This window comes from Penicillium concentricum (genome assembly GCF_028827145.1).
Source record: "Penicillium concentricum strain IBT 3081 chromosome Unknown utg000002l_segment0_segment0, whole genome shotgun sequence".
NCBI classification, from domain to species: domain Eukaryota; kingdom Fungi; phylum Ascomycota; class Eurotiomycetes; order Eurotiales; family Aspergillaceae; genus Penicillium; species Penicillium concentricum.
Window position 1 is genome coordinate 3,319,898 of NW_026622755.1, and position 14,519 is coordinate 3,334,416.

The 14,519-nt window shown below is 46.5% G+C and overlaps 7 protein-coding genes across 7 annotated transcripts; 3 read left to right on the forward strand and 4 right to left on the reverse strand.

The window, feature by feature from the left end:
• Positions 1 to 562: 562 nt before the first annotated feature.
• N7517_004861 (uncharacterized protein) lies at positions 563 to 1,003 on the forward strand (the record flags this gene model as incomplete). Its single annotated transcript, XM_056722591.1, has 2 exons — positions 563 to 771; positions 853 to 1,003. The coding sequence occupies 2 exons, from the start codon at positions 563 to 565 to the stop codon at positions 1,001 to 1,003; spliced, it is 360 nt and encodes a 119-aa protein (XP_056578841.1).
• A 608-nt stretch (positions 1,004 to 1,611) lies between these two features.
• On the reverse strand, positions 1,612 to 4,413 carry N7517_004862 (Zn(II)2Cys6 transcription factor; the record flags this gene model as incomplete). Its single annotated transcript, XM_056722592.1, has 5 exons — positions 1,612 to 1,683; positions 1,749 to 3,143; positions 3,223 to 3,732; positions 3,798 to 4,187; positions 4,243 to 4,413. The coding sequence occupies 5 exons, from the start codon at positions 4,411 to 4,413 to the stop codon at positions 1,612 to 1,614; spliced, it is 2,538 nt and encodes an 845-aa protein (XP_056578842.1).
• An 828-nt stretch (positions 4,414 to 5,241) lies between these two features.
• Positions 5,242 to 7,127, forward strand: N7517_004863 (fungal specific transcription factor domain-containing protein; the record flags this gene model as incomplete). Its single annotated transcript, XM_056722593.1, has 3 exons — positions 5,242 to 5,844; positions 5,900 to 6,148; positions 6,216 to 7,127. The coding sequence occupies 3 exons, from the start codon at positions 5,242 to 5,244 to the stop codon at positions 7,125 to 7,127; spliced, it is 1,764 nt and encodes a 587-aa protein (XP_056578843.1).
• A 343-nt stretch (positions 7,128 to 7,470) lies between these two features.
• On the reverse strand, positions 7,471 to 9,209 carry N7517_004864 (MFS transporter; the record flags this gene model as incomplete). Its single annotated transcript, XM_056722594.1, has 6 exons — positions 7,471 to 7,547; positions 7,613 to 7,746; positions 7,799 to 8,446; positions 8,503 to 8,780; positions 8,834 to 8,978; positions 9,040 to 9,209. The coding sequence occupies 6 exons, from the start codon at positions 9,207 to 9,209 to the stop codon at positions 7,471 to 7,473; spliced, it is 1,452 nt and encodes a 483-aa protein (XP_056578844.1).
• Positions 9,210 to 9,887: 678 nt separating this feature from the next.
• N7517_004865 (uncharacterized protein) lies at positions 9,888 to 11,388 on the forward strand (the record flags this gene model as incomplete). Its single annotated transcript, XM_056722595.1, has 4 exons — positions 9,888 to 9,904; positions 9,964 to 9,985; positions 10,038 to 11,155; positions 11,217 to 11,388. The coding sequence occupies 4 exons, from the start codon at positions 9,888 to 9,890 to the stop codon at positions 11,386 to 11,388; spliced, it is 1,329 nt and encodes a 442-aa protein (XP_056578845.1).
• Positions 11,389 to 11,987: 599 nt separating this feature from the next.
• N7517_004866 (uncharacterized protein) lies at positions 11,988 to 13,203 on the reverse strand (the record flags this gene model as incomplete). Its single annotated transcript, XM_056722596.1, has 3 exons — positions 11,988 to 12,844; positions 12,897 to 13,102; positions 13,184 to 13,203. The coding sequence occupies 3 exons, from the start codon at positions 13,201 to 13,203 to the stop codon at positions 11,988 to 11,990; spliced, it is 1,083 nt and encodes a 360-aa protein (XP_056578846.1).
• Positions 13,204 to 13,847: 644 nt separating this feature from the next.
• Positions 13,848 to 14,405, reverse strand: N7517_004867 (uncharacterized protein; the record flags this gene model as incomplete). Its single annotated transcript, XM_056722597.1, has 3 exons — positions 13,848 to 14,036; positions 14,092 to 14,238; positions 14,301 to 14,405. 3 exons carry the CDS (start codon positions 14,403 to 14,405, stop codon positions 13,848 to 13,850), a joined length of 441 nt encoding a protein of 146 aa, XP_056578847.1.
• Positions 14,406 to 14,519: the final 114 nt, after the last annotated feature.

Here is a 14,519-nt window from a genome sequence, read left to right on the forward strand (position 1 = left end):
TCGTGATATTGAAGGCGGTGAACCCAGTGAATATACCCGTGGTATCTCCGTTCGGGTACGGCCGTAGGATGGCTCTGATTCGCCAAATCTACCTAACTCTTCAACTTCAATCTAACTAACTAGTTACTAACTAACTAGTTAGTTAGAGATCGTCTAATTAATATGCATAATCTCAGTCTGTACTTTTTGCAGTAAAATGGGGTTGGTACATGAGCTAATCTAATCGAACTATGATTTGAATTCATTTTGTCATCATCTAGTAAGATAGGGAATCTAGCTAACCCAAGCTGAGAATCGTCGCTTTCACCAGCTCTGAAACAATGGTTTGGATATTACGGCCGTAGTCGAGGAAGGTTGCAATTGGGAAAAGGCTGGCAATTACCAACCCATTATCGGATACTCGGGGGTAACTAGGTAGAATTGGTATGCTTTACTGATAGAGCTGGCTTGACTGGATAAATAGGCTGCACACGCCGTATGCAACATGTAAAATTATTACTGCTCTTTTCATATTTTAGACCCAACGGCCTATCAGTTCTGTGATCTTTGTTCCCTAGCCATTATGAAAATCCCAGTCCTGTTCGCCGCTGCCATTTTCACTGGCCGTGCAACCGCTTTCTGGGGCCAACTGAAGGCCGGTCCGTACAATGACGGCGAAGGTGGAATGATTGCCCAAGATATCTACGTTACCGATTACAATACCGGCTCCGTCTATTACACTCTTCTTGATGGCGGCTTTGATGCTTGCGCTACTGGCCAATGCGATGTGTTGTGAGTTGATGACGCATCCCATACGGAAAACAAGATGTATGTCTATGGGGGTGGGAAACTAACACTGTTCCATCTCAATAGCTTCCAGGAAGAAAGTGGCGACAAGAGCTACTACTTCAGCGCTAGACTTTGGAGAACAACCAACGGATGCCACAATATCGACTTTTTGGGTGCTTTGGATGCTCACCATGGATACTGCTGTGGTTCTCTCCCTTGTGACATTGCTGCATAGAGTTCATACGGGTCTTCCTGCCAGTATGACCGGATACACCGTGCGGGACTGATGTGTTCGTGGAGAATGGAAGCCCGTGGATTTAGCTTTGAGGGCCGAGCCATTGGGATGATAGGAAAATCGAGGATGATGGAAATACTTAGGAAAACTGTATTGCTGGATTGAGTAGATTTGAGGGCAACTGTGGGAGCTCTGACCCTGCCTCAGCCACTTAGACGCCTGCCACAGCGACTTTTATTCATGTTGAATTATATTAGTTAAGAGCCAACGGAGCTGGAATTATTCCTTTGCTGCCATGAATGTTATTCACTATGGAAAGAAAACGGAAGTTGAAGTAAGTGCTATATGCCATTCCATGACTGGAGTATCATAACGTTTGTCTTTTCCATATCTACCGAGCCTCATACTAAAAAGCCTCATTCCTGTCTTCCCCTAGTAATGTCGTGTTTTACTAACGTCCCATCGTTCACAATTATGAGGATGAGCATGAAACAAGTCTCGGGGAAGCTCATTCTCACGGAAGATGGAGCATGCTTTTGTAAGGTATATAATATTTGGAGTATCTGCATTTCTGTTGCAAAGGTTTCATTGGAAACCCATCAAACGTTCTACATGGAATCACCCGGTATATCCAAATTACCATCGTTCGTCTCAGGCGGAAATATGCTGTCCCAAATGCTCTTGATATTTTGTTAGTAAGAATACATCGAAGGCATTTCAGAGAACAGCAGCAGGGCTTACTTACCCAGTCAATTTCAAGCATTTGAGGATCAATACTGTCAGTTCCACCTTGCGCTTCAAAGTACAGATTTGTTGGCATGTTCTCGTTCTGGGTAGCGCTCGATGCATAGCTGCGGAGACAGCTAGACCGGAACTTTGTGCTGCTATCTTCGCCGTACTGAAGCGGAAGAGGGAGCTTCCGGGTGGATGAAGCCCACGCATTCGGTAGATTCCCCACAGCTTGAGGGTTCCCGGTGGATAAGGCGATACGGGGCCCTGGTATTTCAGATGAGGAATAACTCATGTCTGGGTTTACCTCCCCGTGTGGAGGCACTGGATTATCAAGAGTAGATTGTAGATCTGGAATGTGTGGGCCTGATCCCGGTTCCCCATGGGCATAGTTGAGTGGCATCCTGGGGTCTGTAGCATCACCAAGTTTCTGTGGTGTAACGGTGAACATTGAATCATTGAATCTAACGGGATTTTTCAAGCCTTTAGCTTTCTGATACGCCCTCATTCGATCACATATCATGTTCAACAAATATCTCGCTTTCAAGTCTCGGTGCCCAATTATATCGAGGGCCATCGGGTTGGCTCGGTCCGTACCCAAGGAAGGTATGTCTGTCAAAACCGCCTCAAAAATGAAATCCAAGCAGTGCCAGATGCGATTGGCCACTCTACGCATGGGATATGTGAACACTTCGACTAGCAAGAGCAATGCTGAATGATATTGCTGGTAGGCGCCACTATACCAGGACCATTGTTTGAGATCCTCGGCTGATTGGAGTTCCACCGCAGCTTCAAGTGCCTCGGCACCTTTGGTTAGAACGATTTGGCGTAACCTATCAGGTATCCTATAGGTCACACTGTTCATATATCGGTGCAGGGGAATGAGGTACAGTAGGTTGGTCAGGAGCTTCATCACAAGCTGTGCCGCTCTTTGTATTGGACTTGGGGTCACTGCATTGAGATAAGGACCATATTTTGCATCCATCGAGCCCCGAAAAGCTTCAATCTCAGAGATTGCTTTGCTAAGACTGATCTTTTTCTGATCGACCTTGGTACGCAGCATTAAACATTTGCGGTGCATCTCCTGACATTCAAATCGGATACTGGAGAAAATCATATCCTTCCAGGTAGGCGCGGCATTTGGAGAGGATGATTGGGACAAAGTCACATAAAATGGAAGTTGTGTGGTATATCCATCGTGATGGATAGATGGTCTAGGACCCTGGATCTCACTTGTCTTGAGATCTAGGTAGCAGATTTGGTACCAAATGAGGCGTCTAATTTGACATTCGACCGAAGAGAAGCCGTACTCAGATGGATCCCTGTGCAGTCCCATGCATTCTGCTAGCCTAATTGCCATGGCAGCCAAAACAGTGTGGGCACGAGAGATCTCGTCAATACACATTGGCATCTAAATAGATAGCTTTGAGTCAGAAATTCTGTTTCCAAACGGTTCGAGCCATAGGCCAAGGTCAAAGATGTGTACAAACCAGATATGCCACAAAAGCTTGTAGTGTTTCGATCTTTGTGGATCTGAGCAATTGAGCTCGCCCCAGAGAAGCCTCTACCCCAAGCTTCAAGCTGTTCCTCAGTTGTTCCCGGGAATCTCGACAGACCTCTTGGACTTGTCCTTCTGACATGCTAATCACGGCTGAGAAGAGAACAGAATACACGAGCGCTACGAGAGATGGGGCTACTGGCTCTCCGTTCTCAATAGCTTCCCAAAGAGTTTCATATCGCTGCGCAAAGGAGGGCCTGTGAAGGATCCTTACGATAGGATGAACGGCAACCCAGTACTGTTCAAGTAGCTTGTCTGCGACGTTGCGATGGGGAATATATCCCAGTAATGGTTCAATTGAGGATAAGCTGAATATGAAGTCCGGCGAAGGAGCCGTAAAGGACAGTCCAGGCCCTAAGAGGTCCTTGGCTGGGACAGAAACGACAGGTGGCGGTACAAAGCGGGAGCTGCGCTTTGGGATATATTGAAGAGATGAATATAGCTAAATCAACTGGAATTAGCAAAGTTCAAAGACATGGTCTAAATTTATTAGCTTAACATAAATACCTCATCGGCTATCCTTGGGCGATACAGACCCCCAATCCTCTCCCCTAGTCGCATTCTTCCGATTCTAAAGCCCAAATCGTGGACATCATCATCTGCCTCGTCGGCATATGCTGCATCATGAACTGCCAGCGGTGTAGGTTCCAGGAGCCCTTCATCAGCCGAAGTATCTAAATCATCTTCAACTTCATCTGGGTGTCTTGGCCGTTTACGTCTCGACCCTTTTACTTCTTGCTGAATGGTTTCACAGTCTATGTTGTCCTGGAACCCGTCCTCGATCGCATCTTTGGCTTCTTTCATGTCCTTCAATCGCTGCTGAAACTGGGCGTCGGTAGTCGCAGCATTGACATAGATACATTGCTCCCCTGACGCGAGACAATTTTCGCAAGGGTCCTAAATTGCTCTATTAGCTAGCTTTTACTAAAAACTAGGAGCCAAATTGATTTACTCCTCTACCGCATTTGATCTTCCGCCGGCGACACTCAAGACATGAATGGATGACTCGATTGCGACGTCGAACGCGATGTGTAGAGCTAGCCCCATCTCCTGAAGTAGGCTCGGTGCGGGGAGATAGTCTTGACTCTGGTTGAGCTATAGCGTGACTCGTGTTTGCCCTCATTATATTAGATGAAATTCTAGTGAACGTATGCAAAAGAAGGTGATCCAAAAGAAAAATCAAGTATCAGAAAAGAAAAGGGCTGAAGGTGGCTGAGATAGAACCCTGTCGAAAGCTAATGAGGGATTGGCTAATGCCGTTCTACTTCAGTTAGGCGTTGAAAGCGCTAAACCCAGAAGGGCAAAACTAACCTCAGGCCATTTTCAATTACAAATCATGTTTTCTTATTCAACTCCTTCTACTCCGTACAGTTATCATGAGATGGGAAACTGCGATATTCAGATCTAAAACTAATATAACATAGCCGGTGTTTGACTGTGTAGTAAAGGCAGAAATCACATGGCAGGTGAGCAAGCAGGTCTCGCTGGGCGACAGTATGTTGGCTGATTTTTTCCCCTTGCTTATCGTACGCAAGCTTACTAGCTTGTATAGAAAAGAGCGACGGAAGCCTTATACGCCATCTGCATGGTATGCTCCCATATAAACGCCGGCGATCACTGGTGCTAACATCAGCAGTGTGGAGTGCAGAAGACGCAAGGTCAAATGCGATGGCCAACAACCGTGCCACCGCTGTGGAAATTTGGATCTAATTTGTCTAAACCCTTCCAAAATCAATAGATTGAAACTAAATGTAATACAGGTCGTTATGTGGCTACTGCGAAGCCAGTAGCACCAAAAATCCTAGATACCCCGGACTCTTGGTACTCTCTGCATACTCCCCTGATACGGAGCGGTTGCTAACCATGCACTAGCGATGTAATAACCTTAAGGTCCCAAGTCACTTCACTTCAGGTGGAGTTACTGGATGTATCGGCACAACTCAAGCAGGCCATGAAACATCGAGTTACCGAACCCACGATTCAGCAGTGCACTCCTACATCCAGGGAGGAACAGAATGACTCACTCTTCAAGCCTTCATACAGAAGCAATGTCCCACATCGGAAAGATTGCCTGTATCATGGTCCTGCAGGCACTGCATTCGCATTTGACGTCGCACGATGCAACTTAGAATCCATGGGCTTAATGGCCACGTCGACAGACGACAATAGCCTCCTGGACTACTATTCTACCGATGATGGCCCTGAGGTACCGCACCCTATACGAGACCCTCTTGGTTTTGTCCCTAGGGAAGAAGTGCTACGCTTGTGCAAGGCATTTGCAGAAGAGACTAATATCATGTATCCGTTTTTGGACATGGACAAGGTCATAGGCCAAATTGAATTACTTAGCACAGCCCAAGATGCGAAGGGATACCGGATCATCTCCCGTGACGACAAAGATATTATCGTCCTTGTGCTGGCAATATCTCTGATGAGAGAGACCGCCGGAGAGAGTGAACTGGGCAGATCGCTGTTCCATTCGATAAGGAATCGTTTGGAAAACAAAACATGGGCTCCATTATCTGTCAGTGGTATCAGTTCTCTTGTTTTAGCAGTAGGTCCATTTGATTTTCCCCTGTTCCACGGATATAGCGTCTGAACAAGTACAGTCTCGGTACTACTTCTATGCGGATGAAGACGAAAGACTGGCTTGGCGGACCATCGGAATTGCTGCGAGACAATGCCTTGAATTAGGACTACATAAGCTGCAGGGATACCCGAAATCCGAGGAAGTGGGTTCTCAGCCCGCCCTCATCCTATTCTGGTCAGCTTTTGCGCTAGATCGCCGCTGGAGTTTTGGGACTGGGTTGCCTTTCTCGATACAAGAGGAAGATATTGACCCCTCTCTACCGGAGCCGGTATGTATGATTTTACTATTGCCTGAAGACCTCTATCGAATTGCGTAAGTCCTAATCTCTTCATCAGGATGATTCCTACATCTATCTCAAAACCATGATTCCATACTGTCGAATTAGTTCCAAAGTCTGGTATTCCGGTCTGGGTACAGGAGAGGTTTCGAAATTAAGGAGGGACTGCATGGAAAACCTCGATTCGCAGGTGCTTCAATGGCAGGAACAAATGCCAGAATCCCTCAAGTGCCCAAACCCTTACAGTGTTGAAATCGGACTCCATACAATATCGAGAAGACTCCAAATTCAAATGGTTGTTCGAAAAAATGTCATGCGCACCTTAATTTACCGACCAATTCTCTACAGCTACGCCAATATCAAGCACAATATGTCGCAGGCGGTGCTATGTGTGCACCTTGCCAAAGACACGATACGGATCCTATATCAAACGCATAAAGTGACAAAGATCTACAAAGCCCAACAGACACTATTCAACTTCTTTATCTTGTCGTCTCTGGCAATCATCTTTTTGGCATGTTTTCATGATCCGGCAGACTTCTGTTCTTGTGTTCAAGAGGAGGTCTCCATGGCCCTTGAACTCGTCAAGGCTTTCAATACCAAGTCGCGAGTTGCGAAGCGACTGTGGAAAGCCATTCAAGATCTTCGGGAGGTTGGTGAGAGGCTTGGTGTCCTATCCGCTGCCTGTCCTTTTGACGAAGCGGGTTTTCAGTCATCTCCTGTAAACGGCCTGGATGAGGCTGATTGTTCAATGACCGGGACTAGAGTGAGTGCCGAACTGACAAATCTGCTGGAAGAAATTGGAATATATCACCCTCCCGCAACTGTACACCCTAGCCAGGGTAATGAGGACAATGAATACGACAACCGTCCCTTGGAGCAGCCAGAGTGGGGAAATGCTACCGAATCTCAGTGGGCCAACGCTGATGGACTTTCTGAGGTCCTAAACCCGCTATTCTGGAATTGCTAGTCACTTAGCTTTCAAACAAGTTGACACATAGCCTATGATGCCTTTTTCTCCAAATTGACCCCTACTGTACATAAAGTGTATTTCTGAATTCGTTTGCTTGAAGTCGATCTTACTATATTATACTCTATATATCCAAAAAGTGAAATATCAAATGAATTGTCTTGTTCTTCTATCAAGGCGACAACATGGAGGAACCAGAGTTTTTGTTCTCTAAAGTAGTGACTGGTTTACGGCGGCGAACCGGCTTTTGGCCCGAATTCGAGGTCCAAACCGGTAAAAGATATAACTATTTCAAAGTCCGTTAGCAAGAAAGGTTCTTGCTCCCACTACGGCCATGAGTCACTCACGGCAATGGAAGCATAGCGACAGTCAAGAAGGCAAGGAAAGATGTCGCCCATTGGTATCCAAGGGCCTCATACACTGTAGATGAAAGACTATCAGCCACATGATAAACCTCTCTTTTCAAAAGAAGGAAAAAAACCTACTTTGGATACCAAATAGAGGGAATGCAGCGGCAAAGCTGCTTCGAAGGAACGCATTGGCCGCTAATGCACTCGCTGCGTATAATGGATACGCATCAACGAGGAAAGTAATCACTCCTTGGAAGACGAGAAAGACGCTAAGTATACCATCAGTACAGGATGTGACGTTTATTGGAGGTGAGAACGTACCCAAGACCGAAGAAGACACTTCCCATAATTGGCATAATCCAGTGGACCTGCATAGGAATATCAGTCAGATATCTTGACGGAAACGAAAATTCTGTACTCACCGAGGCTGAACTGCTCCATCCAAACCAAAATAGGCCAATCGTGATAAGAGGAGCACCGAGAATTGCTGGTGGAAGCCGGTACTCGGGAATAATAGCTTTTCCATCGGGTGAGTGTTTTCGAACCAATCTATGCAAATTCCATCCCCAGAGAGGGTTGAGGCATACACCAAGAAGCGTGCCTATAAGTTGGCCGAGGAATGTCAACCCGATTTGCCATAGATTGAAACCGTACAGGTTGGAGAAGACCAAGGGGAAGGCACCAAAGAAGAGGTACAGGGTACCAATGATGACCGCAGTATAAAGGCAAAGGCACAGACACATTGGTTCCAAACATAGTAAAAGAAAAGGACGGTACATGGACCTTAAAAAGACTTTCCGCATTGATAGCGTTCCAGGCTGCCAAGTTGCACAGCTTTCTGTCAAGGCAGCCTGCAGACGGAGTGCTTTCTTCTGTAGAAGGACTGGAGCATAAGTTTCCTTCATGAAGGTAATCGTGACAACCCATAGCGAGGCGCTCCAAATGATGATGACATAAAACGACCAGCGCCTAACAATGGATAAGTCTTATATCAAAAGACATCGGTAGTGGATCACCTTGCTTACCAAGACGTGAATGAGTTGATGAATCCACCAATTAATGGTCCGAGGACTGGGCCGGCAAAAGGTGTTGCTGTGTATATCATCATTGGAAGCTGCAGTGTTTCACGGGTGAACAGGTCGCCGATGGTACCTCCAGCGACGCTTTGGAAGGCAGCACTTGTCAGACCACCAAGCATTCGACCAGCGAGCATAGTTTCGAAATTATTAGCCACTGCACATGGAATAAGCCATATTGTGAACAGTGCTAAAGAAACAATATATATAGGGCGTCGTCCATAGAACTGATCGATTTTAGTGTCAATTTAACAACACAATGGTGAGAACAGCATATTACCTCAGAGATTGGTGCAACAAACATGGGTCCAACGCCCATACCAAAGATGAAAAGGGATAGTCCCACCGTGGCGGCGAGCTCTGATATATGAAACTGTACTGTGATCTGTTCATACATGGACGAATATAATGCCGAAGTACATGTTCTGTTGGTTGAAACTCGTTAAGATTGGCTATTCTGGACATCTTCCGGGGCTGAAAGCTTACACACAAAGCGAACTGAAGGAAACAGTAAACACCATAACCCATTTTCGCCAAAGCGCAAAGTTTTTAGGATTTTCGGGATCATCTGGGCCATCCCAATCGGTAGTAATAACTGGAGAATTCATCTCGCAAATTTTCTTGTCGCTTGACGACTTCGGGGCAGACAATAACATTGCTGATCCACGAGATATTGTTTATTAACCCAACACGTATTATTACTACATGAAGACAACACTTTATATATTTAGAAACGGATGGCTGATAAGTCAACGCAGAGTTTGTCATATTGGTCATATTGAGAATATTATACTCCGTAGATAGTCATGAATAAGCCTACAAGACTCAGGCCACCTTTCTTTCCGCTTCCGCCTGCCTGTACTACTTAGTAGATGGGATATCAAACGAGAAATGTTCAAATGACAAATAGGGGAAGCGGAAGCGGAAACCAAAGGGGAAGATTGAGAACAGCAGAGAACGTTACCTTTTAGACCAGGATCTATTATTAGATTAAAATCAGAAAATAGTGTCGAATCAAGAGAGCCGAGATAGGAGCTCTAGACCTTACTTTGTCATGTTGTAGACGCCACAATCTTGGTAAATGAGTGGCGGTAATATAGTGGAATTTTTACGGCCGTTCGGGCATTTTTGCTTCTTGGCCCCGGAGTACTCGCGAGAGCATAACTTCACAGTTAGCGGGGTTATAGGATCAGTAAGACCGGGCGTAACATCGTAGTGGGCCCCTTCTACTTACCTTCCGTCCAGGGATACCTTAGCTTCAGGTCCGAAAGAATCATATCAATGCAGTGAATCCTCAATGTGATGGAGACTATCAGCACGATTAGAAGAGCAATATGGCATTGGACCCCTTGTGAGTGACTGACCGTGCTCGCAGCCATACTGAATTAACATAAAACTGATCTTAAACAGTACCCCAGTCTTCCAGTTAAATGTGGGTAGTATTTTCATCAAAATTTGAACCAAGTCATTGACAGCCACTATAGAATGCGATCCGGGAGAATGCCTGTCAACCCTCAGCTGATGACCCGTCATTATGGGTAGACGAAGTTGGGCCTATATTAACGAGCATGTTGGTTATGGCCGGCTACTCTTCTTACTCGACGTTGATTCACATGAAGTTCTTCCAAGAGTCGGTGGCACGATCTTTAGGGCCTCATCCCAGAGGGCGCGGGCCTGGCGACTGGAAGAGTTTCATGACGGATGACCATACCCCAGTCGAGTTAAGCTGGTGTTGGTCTACATCGACAGCACACCCGGCGGTCCGGTACTCAGTGGAACCAATTGGCTCATTTGCTGGACAGGAATTCGATCCCACCAACACCACTGCCAGTCTGCGCCTACTTGAAGATGCTTCCCCTTTAGCTACAAACTTGGATCTGTACCTACACAACCATTTCGAGAGCTTGCTTTTGTTGCGGAATGAACAAATCGAGAGAATTGATAACCAACCCTCGCTTGCGCCTCAGTCACAAAGCTTTTTGGCCTTCGACTTGCTGGAAACATTAATGGTTGTCAAGCAATACTATTTGCCCGAACGGAGAGCCTTGTCGAAAGGAAAACAAAATCTTGAAATTATCAAATACGCAATTCAAAAGCTTCCTCCGCCGGCGAACGCTTTGACGGACTCCATTGATATGTTCAATGAGTTTTATGACTCATTTCAAGAGCATTCTCAACCAGCTGTCGAGATCATGGCCATCGATTGCGTCGATCCGTGCCAGTCTCGTTTGAAAATATACATTCGATCACATCTCACGACGCTGGAGAGTGTAGTTGATATATTGAGCCTAGGTGGGAGAGCTCCCAAAACCGAGGACGAGGAAGAATCTTTACGAGAGCTTTGGTGCTCAGTCTTTGGTTTGAATGCAAACAATTATCATAAAACCCAGCCCCTCCGTGAAATGGAGCACCGTACAGGCGGCATCCTTTATTACTTCGAGCTGAAAAGGGGGACTAAGGCTCCCAAGTCAAAGGTATACCTGCCCGTTCGACACTACGCGCACAGCGATGAGCAAATTTCTCGAGGGCTATCCGACTATCTTGCCCGTCGTGGGAAGACGCTGGCTACAGGATCTTATTATGACGGGGTCAAAAGTTTATGGTAAGTTTTATAGCTAGGATGATTGCTTCTAGATTTTAACCCGCTCATAAGGATCTGACAGTAACCACCGGGACCTTGCCAATGGATTAGGATTCCACACCTATATATGCTGGGCTTCTGATAAGGGCCACTGGAATGTCACTGCCTACTTCAATCCGGAGATTTACCATCAGTCTCGTTCCACGAGTCTCCCAATTGACCAAGAGGAACCGAATATCCACTACTATCGATGAGCCTCTACACTTCCATGGTGGTAGCCCGATCCGTCCTTTTTAGGGGCGTGAAAGAATCACCTCACTGCATTCTTTCACAGGAGTCAGGAATCGGATCAATTTCTTGACTGAGAAGCTGGTGTTGGGTTTCTTGACGTTTGTGGGAGGGAGTATGACGATCCATCTAGGCCAGCACTATTCGGGAGAACCCCGTTTACAAGATTTGAGCTGAGGCCAACGAATTGCGCACGGTCGTCTTCTTTCAGTTACATTTATTACGGCTACTGGCGAAGGGGAGGAAGAGGAAGAAGAAGCATTGCAGTTCATTCTAGCAAATAGCAGGGTCTTTATACCCTGCTAATCAAGCAAATAAACGCTCAGTCTGACAAACAAGCCAAAACACGGTCCGAAGACGGTCCGGGGACGGTCTGATATCCAACAGTATTATCACTGTATTAGCTTGATTCAATGATTGTCATTGTTTGTTCTCGGTGTATACGTCAAACATATTGACAAAGTATAGTCGTACTCCTGAATGAAACTCTCAAGTGGCGCAGTATGGATAGACACTGTAGCCTTGTGCCTACAACGTATATGTAGAATATGTCCTAGCGCCTATTTTATGTAAAAAATGGCAGCTTCGAAGTTCGCCTTCTCATGGCCCATTTACGCAGCCCTAGAGCTTCAGCTTCTATATCAACAGCTTCGGAAACGTATTCCCATATTGGTGGCTTCTGAGCCTTCCAGCCCAAAGATCTGATGCGACTTGCATATCCCAGCGAATTCACGCCCCAAATATCTGGTCCGGGATGAGGGGTTGGCTGTACCTCGAGCGTTTCTTCCACTGAGAGGACATCCACATTATCGCTTTTGAAGTACCCTTTTTTAAAGCCGACCTCAGCAACGGCCTTCGCTAGGTCTTTCCAAACATGATGGCCATTTTCAACAAAGTAGTACCCATCCGAATTCCAGTCTGCCTTTCCACCGCCCCTCAAAGCTTCTTCAATGAGGAGAACATAGGCGTTTGCTAAGTCTGCAACATGCACATTCCTCCATTCATTCTTCCCCTCGTTGACGGTCAGCGACCCTCCCCGGCGAAGAGCGGAGTTAGCTAGGTCCGGAAGTTGGACGCTACGGACTCTGATGGGGCCATCGCCCCTTCCATAGATAGTGGGAGGGCAAACAATGGCCGTCTTGATCTTAGCATTATCGACTGGGTCATCGCCCGCGGATGCTTCGAGCACGAGCTTGTCAACGTCACGGTGCCATCGTCTTAGCGGGAAGTTGGTGATGATTTTGATGTCAGATACATCGTCGTACTCCCTGTCTGGAGGTGCACCGTAGGCTTGGTCTGGATTTCCCAGTATTCCAGTGCCAGAGGTGTGAATCAGAAAACCCGGGGCGCTCCCTGTGGGCTTGGACTTTATCCCTTTGATGATGGCGGCGACAGCGACGGCATGGTCTGCGGAGGCGCATTCTGCAGTAGAACGTGTTACTAACCTTCCTTTTGGGTAATGGAATATACATACGAAGTACAACGTCAGATTCCGCGCTCAGTCGTGCAAGAGTATCTACACTATCAAGATGTCCAACAACTGTCTTGACTTGTGGAAAGGCAGCCTTGATAGCAGCCGCTTGCCTTTCATCGCGGATAAGCGCAGTTACGCTCAATTCAGGGAGTTTGCGGAGTAAATGGAGCACGGTCTGCCCCCCAATGTAGCCCGTGATTCCCGTACTATGGAGGTATATCGACGATCAGTACACATGCGGATTCAGCTTTCGCTTTGATTAGATTGCCACAGGATGTAGTACTTACACGAAGACCTTTGTAGACATGCTGCTGAAAATTAACTTCAGGTTTAGCCAGACTGTGTTCGATCTACCCAATATAGGCTTGGACATAGGGTCTCTTTTATAAGTTAGATGCATCAAGTGCTTACCGCAATGTTGACGTCCTCACATCAAAAGCCAACCCAGATTAGATTGGTAAGCACTCAATGGACGTGCATGTAGATGTGGGACCTGCGCTCTGCACTCAATGGCTCTTACGGCCGTACTACCCTTCCTAGTCCCATAGCAGGTAATCCTTTACCTCTCTCTCCATGGCCAAGCGCTTAGAAATCAAATACTGATTAGTCTTTCGAAGGATCCATACATTTTCTAATCAAGCCGTCGTGCGCAGGGAGCGTATTGCTGGGAGCTAAACCCAACATGTGCTGTCTTGTAAATGAGATGCAGACCGATAAATGCTTTTCTTTTGCAACTGGAAATAATGCGGAATCTGATATCTTGAACAGTGCGGGATATGAATCTCGACTGTAATTTCAGACTAAATAACTCATCTTCAGGCAGACTTATACGGCATAATGTGAGGGATACCAGGTGTGCCAACTACTATGAAAGCACAGAACTTATTTTAAACTCTTTGGTGTACTTGGTGTACAAAAATGATGTCCTTTATCCCTTTTCCACATGCCTCGTCATTTCAGGCCAAGTCTATCCATCTTCCGCTCCAAGCGCTCTCGTCGGCGATCCCCACGCCCGTGATGATTGCCCTTTACAGCATTTGATGTCATGTTGGCAAGAACGGCTCCAGCTATGGCCCCGCCAATTGCTCCAAGTACTCCATGCTCTGACTTCTTACCAACGTGATGTCCGACAAAAGCACCCTGTCGAGCTAGCGATGAGAAAAATTCCAATGAACTGTAGTGATAGTGTACGTACTCCGGTTCCTCCAACTAGTGTTGCGCCCATACCTCTTTCACCATTCGTATCGCTTTTAGGCGCGCCTGTTTGTATTTGGTCGTCCCAGCGGGTCTGTTGGTAGATCGACGCCTTGTCTTGACATGCGACGCCGTCAGGAACCGGCCCCTGTAGATATATGTTAGCTAGCCTTGCATATAATCCGACACATATTGTAGGTGTATATCTACCGAGACCGAACTCCCGTTTGAGGTACTCATTGAATTGAAGTGTTGGAACTCATCCATTCTCGGTTGCTCTGGAGCGTTATCCCCATAATAATCACGATTAGACATATTCACACGTAGTGGCGACAAAAGGATTCTCAGGCTAATAACGAGACCACATATATCTCTGCTGGTAAAACAAAGGGTTTCGGCAGTGTGTGTGTGTGTGTGTATGTGTGTGTG